This window comes from Macrobrachium nipponense, chromosome 7 (assembly GCF_015104395.2).
Source record: "Macrobrachium nipponense isolate FS-2020 chromosome 7, ASM1510439v2, whole genome shotgun sequence".
NCBI lineage: Eukaryota > Metazoa > Arthropoda > Malacostraca > Decapoda > Palaemonidae > Macrobrachium > Macrobrachium nipponense.
The window spans coordinates 51,937,611-51,942,610 of NC_061109.1; the positions used below are offsets into that span (position 1 = coordinate 51,937,611).

The 5,000-nt window shown below is 37.7% G+C and overlaps 1 protein-coding gene across 2 annotated transcripts in view; it reads left to right on the forward strand.

Annotated features, from left to right (window-relative positions):
- Positions 1-5,000, forward strand: part of LOC135217440 (COMM domain-containing protein 3-like) — a 77,398-nt gene that overhangs the window by 46,639 nt on the left and 25,759 nt on the right. The window contains exon 2 of one of the 2 annotated variants that reach the window (XM_064253308.1): positions 2,655-2,768. The exons of the other annotated variant lie outside the window; for it this stretch is intronic. Within the exon in view, the coding sequence (XP_064109378.1) occupies positions 2,655-2,768 (114 nt within the window). The remainder of the gene's footprint in view (positions 1-2,654; positions 2,769-5,000) is intronic. 2 annotated transcript variants of the gene reach the window in all.

Below are 5,000 nucleotides of genomic sequence, written 5' to 3' on the forward strand. Positions count from 1 at the left end.
GTGGTAGTGGTCTCACTCGCCATAGTGTTCATACTGACACCTCTTGGAGGGTGAGCGAGTCAGTTGTACTGACCTTTTCTTTATTTATTATTCTCTGGTATGTGTTAGTACATTTACCTTAGAAATAATGGATTAAAGGATATTTCGCGCAGCGACACGAACTGAGCCCAGAAAAGCATGTTGTCAGCGGTTTTTAGGCACAGAGGCCTTGACCTTTCTGACAACAAGGACATTCATGATCTTTTAAAATCTTTCGAGACTTCGAAGATTCCTCAAATCAGAGACCTCCGTCATGGAACCTTGACGTGGTTCTTAAGTTCCTTATGTCAAGCCCTTCGAACCGCTTCAGGCAGCGTCTCTTCGAAAACTTGACGAGGGAAGGCTCTTTTCCTAACTTCTCTTGCGACGGCTAAGAGAGTTAGTGAGATTTCAAGCGTTTAGTAATTTAGTGGGATTCAAAGGAGACAATGCTGTCTGCTCTTTGAACCCAACTTTCTTGGCGAAGAATGAAAATCCTTCGAATCCTTGGCCGAAAACTTCGAGATCAAGGGTATGTCAAGTCTGGTGGGCCAAGAACCAGAGAGAGCCCTGTGCCCGGTCAGGGCTCTCAAGTTCTATGTACATAGAACAAAAGAGGTAAGAGGGTCCCTCAGGTAATCTCTGGTGCTCTGTGAAGAGACCAGAGTTACCTTTATCTAAGAATGCTGTTGCTTTCTTTCTGAGGGACGTCATTAAGGAGGCTCATTCATCTTTCCAGAAGACTGATTTGGGCCTCTTACGAGTGAAAGCTCACGAAGTTCGAGCTGTCGCTACCTCTCTTGCCTTCCAAAAGAATATGTTAATCAAGGACTTCTTGATTGCACCTTTTGGAGGAGTAACTCCGTCTTGCCTCACATTACCTAAGGGATGTGAGAACGATTTATGACGACTGTAATTCACTGGGGCCATACGTTTCCTGCGGACACAGTCTTGGGGTCCGGAAGTAGCTCTTTCCCTATCCCTTAGTTAGGTTTAGGTTAGTTTTATTGTTGTGTTTTTAGGTTGTGGTGAGTCTTATGTGAAGATCTCCCATCCTTTAGTTAGTTTAAGGGGTTTTTTGAATAGTTGGTCAGGTGGTGGTCAGTTGCTTCGTTGCCCTCATATGTATGGCTCGATGGTCTTGTCACGTTGAGGTCTCGTACCCCGTTGACAAATCATCCAGAGCGCACCAGACTACAGGTCTCCACCCGGCTGGCAACTCTGATTTAAGCAAAAGCAGCCTTAAGTGACAGTAATCACAGAGTCTACTTGCTAACAGGTGAGGAACCAAGATGTATATCATCTACTTAATTTAAGTTTCCTAAAAAATCCTATTCTGTCTCTTCCCACCATCCGAAGGTGGGATTCAGCTATATATATATATCTGTCAGGTAAGTGGCATGAACAAAATGTTATTGTTATTCTACAATTAAGTTTGTTCATACTTACCTGGCAGATATATATAATTAAATTGCCCGCCCTCCTCCCCTCAGGAGAGACAGTGGCATTAATAAAATATGAATAGAAAATGGAATGGTTCCTGATATACCGCCTCCCAGCGGCGGGAATGGGTACTACCACCTGGCCGCCCACTGCGTGTGCCGCGAGTTTTGAGAAATTCTGTCGGACTTCAGAAAATACAGCTATATATATATCTGCCAGGTAAGTATGAACAAACTTAATTGTATAATAACAATAACATTTTTAAGCTAAAACTCTTACAGTTTAGTAATATTCAATCATTATCATCATTTTGAAACAAATTTGAAGTCTAGAACAATATTTAGATTTAAGGTGAATTTTTGAAAAAAAAAACATTTTTTTACTTCTGAGCGTTACAAATTCATGCATCATTTTGTGTTAATATTTTCTCTGTGTTGCTTTGATTGTTTTACAATGTGTTATATACTAAAATGATTGTGATTTATTGTACAATACAATGAAGAAAAATTAACTTTAGCTTTAACGTTTTGCTCACAGCGCGATTTTAAAACAATTATATATGAAATTTTGTTTTTGCACTGTCATATATCGCATTATGTATATATGATAATTATATTTTTTTCATATCTGATGGTTGCATACTAAACTTCAGGCAATGACAAAAAAAGGAGCCAAAAATGAACTCAATCTTGAAAACTAAGTGCGCTGTGATTTGTTGAAAAAAATATTTTTTCCGCTTCGGTGCTCACTCCGAGACCCCCTCGGCATACGGGAGACGATTTTTATTATACCCCTTCGGCGTAAGAGGGTTAATGACCCACCCCAGCTGCCTCTTGCTTTGGTACCATAGCTTCAAGGCAAAGTGGAATGCAGACCGAGTGGGGTCGGGGCTTCCCTTTCTCTGTCGATAGTCAACTACCTTGTCAGGAAAGTTCAAATAGTCATTCCAGCTCTCATTCACAAGCTAAATCCATTTGAAAAAGAATTTCAGGTTTGTTTGCTAGTTAAATTACAAATTACTTGAAAAATTTAATTTTTTTCCAATATGAAAATTAAATTGGTCTGCTTTTCCAAAAATAATGACAATAAGTTATCTGCAAAGAAATACTTAGGGTTTAATACTGTGGATTACTAAATTTTTCTTACAAATTGTAAGCACTTATGCAAAGACTTTAGATTTACTTATTTTACAGGTACAAGGAACTGTTGCCATGCAGCATTGACAACTTTGTTGATTGAGTTTATAAAAGGAAGTCATAGTAGTACTGTTTTTTCTTCTGCCCTTGAAGATTTGAATTGGTCAACAGGTTAGTGTGATATGAGTCAACAGAATATAGAAATTTATTGTCTTTCAAATAAGAAACTAATAAGTTTGTTCTATGCAACCTCATTTGTTGTAAGATGTCTGATTACTGCAAAGGAAATCCCACTTGCGCCTAACTTTTGTATCAAAAAGAAAGAAAAAAGGAAGCACTCACTACACATGGTTGACCTTCCTGTGACTCCTCAGCATCTATCATTTTGTTGTTCAACTTCACAATTTTTTCACATTGCTCTCTAGTGTTATGATTTTTACTATTATGCCAGTTACCATTCACCAGCCGTTTTCTGAGTTTATATTGTAAATTTGTTTCTTTAATTCTACTTTTATTTTAATATTAATATATTCCCATTATTTTGATTTTATGAGTTGGCATGATCCTATGTCTGTTTTGAATAAAAACCTAGCCTAACTAATATATACCGTATTTGTAGGCATATAGGATGCACTTTTTTCCAAAATTTTGGCTCAAACAATTGCCCTGTGTCTTATACATCATAGGTGAAGTTTGAGACCTGTAGGCCTAGGCTAATCTTCTCTCTGACGCTCACTAACCCAGCTTATGCTCAGTACTTTTACCTACCCTAAGCTCTATGCATCCTTATTTTATTGCTGGTATTATTGTTTTATTACCAGTGCTTTAAAATTGAATTCGTAAAAATGAAAGCAATCTAATCTGAAATGCTGTGACTAGAGTTTATAACATCAGGTGATCGGCGCTCTGGCTTACCGGTAATGCCATCTGTTGACATGGAATAAAACTTCGGTATGATCGTTGCCAGGGCTACCTGATGTAGCCCTGATGTATGATCCAGTGCCGTACGACTTACAACATTTTGATTTAATTAGCAAATTTGTACAATTTTTTTGTTTATGTACGACATTTTCAATGAATTGTTGATTTTCTAATGATTGTACATTTTGAAGCCTTATTGTACAACAATTGACTACAAAGTACGGTATCTGGCAATGCTGATCATTGCCAGTTCGTGTAGTTGGAGAGCATATAGGTTAGACATCTTGGTACAACGAGTTCATAATCATAACAAAAACACAGCAACACTCACCATCATTATTTCCTGCTATTGAGATGTCATGTGTATGCTTATTGCTTACCTGTACTGCCAAATTGCTTTTATACAGCTATGTTTCTGCTTGTGTAATGTACAGCTAGACTGTTTTCAACAATACATGCTTAAATACACTAAAAACTTTTTTTCCTGAATCTGACTTGCTGAAATGAGGGTGTGTCTTATATGACCGTGCGTCTTATATGCTGTCAAATACGGTAACAGTTATTTAATTTATTTACCTACTCTAGTCTTATTGTTCACATAAGTCAGCTCATGACATTAGTAAACAAAAGAAAGACTTACAAACCCAACTAACAAACCATAATCGAGAGCGCTCGCACCCTTCCGTTACCACCGCACACTCCTAACTCCACCATATGTTTTTCCAACTATACGTACTGTCTACTGTGCGTCTTATGACTTCACAACTGCAACCACTGCCCCATTCCAAACCTAATGAGAGGACTGGCAGTATATGCCCTTGCAGAGCTTTTCTCCATGGCGAATAAGGATATAGTAATGTAAAAAATATATCAATCCTATTCTACTTAGCATCATTTCTAACATAACTACGGTAATTTTTCTACTATTCTACAACGGTTGAAATGCAAGCAAAACTGTTGTTATCGGATTCAGTTGTTCATAGCAAATCAGCTGTTTCTGGCTGTATGCATTCATGCAACAAGCAATGCAATATTCCTTTTTCAATATACTGTACTATATTTCTTTAGTAAAAGAGTAAATAATCAACACTAAAAAGACTGAATAACAGCCCAAAAATGGTTTAAAAAGTTTTTGGTGCTTCCAATGAACCATTTCTGGGGATGTTTCGGTGTTCGTGGCTTGAGGAATGTTTCTCAAACAGGAACACAAATTTTTTGAACATCTGGTTCATAACCAGATTTTTTTTGTGAACAGGACTGTTCGTGAGTTGAGATACCACACACACACACACACATATTTATATACAGTGGTACCACGAGATACGAAATTAATCCGTTCCGAGGCGGCCTTCGTATCATGAGCTTTTCGTATCTTGGACCACATTTTACATGTAAAATGGCTAATCTGTTCCAAGCCCTGCAAAAACACCCCAGTAAATTTCATAATAAAGCTAAATTGACCTATAAACAAATACTACAACA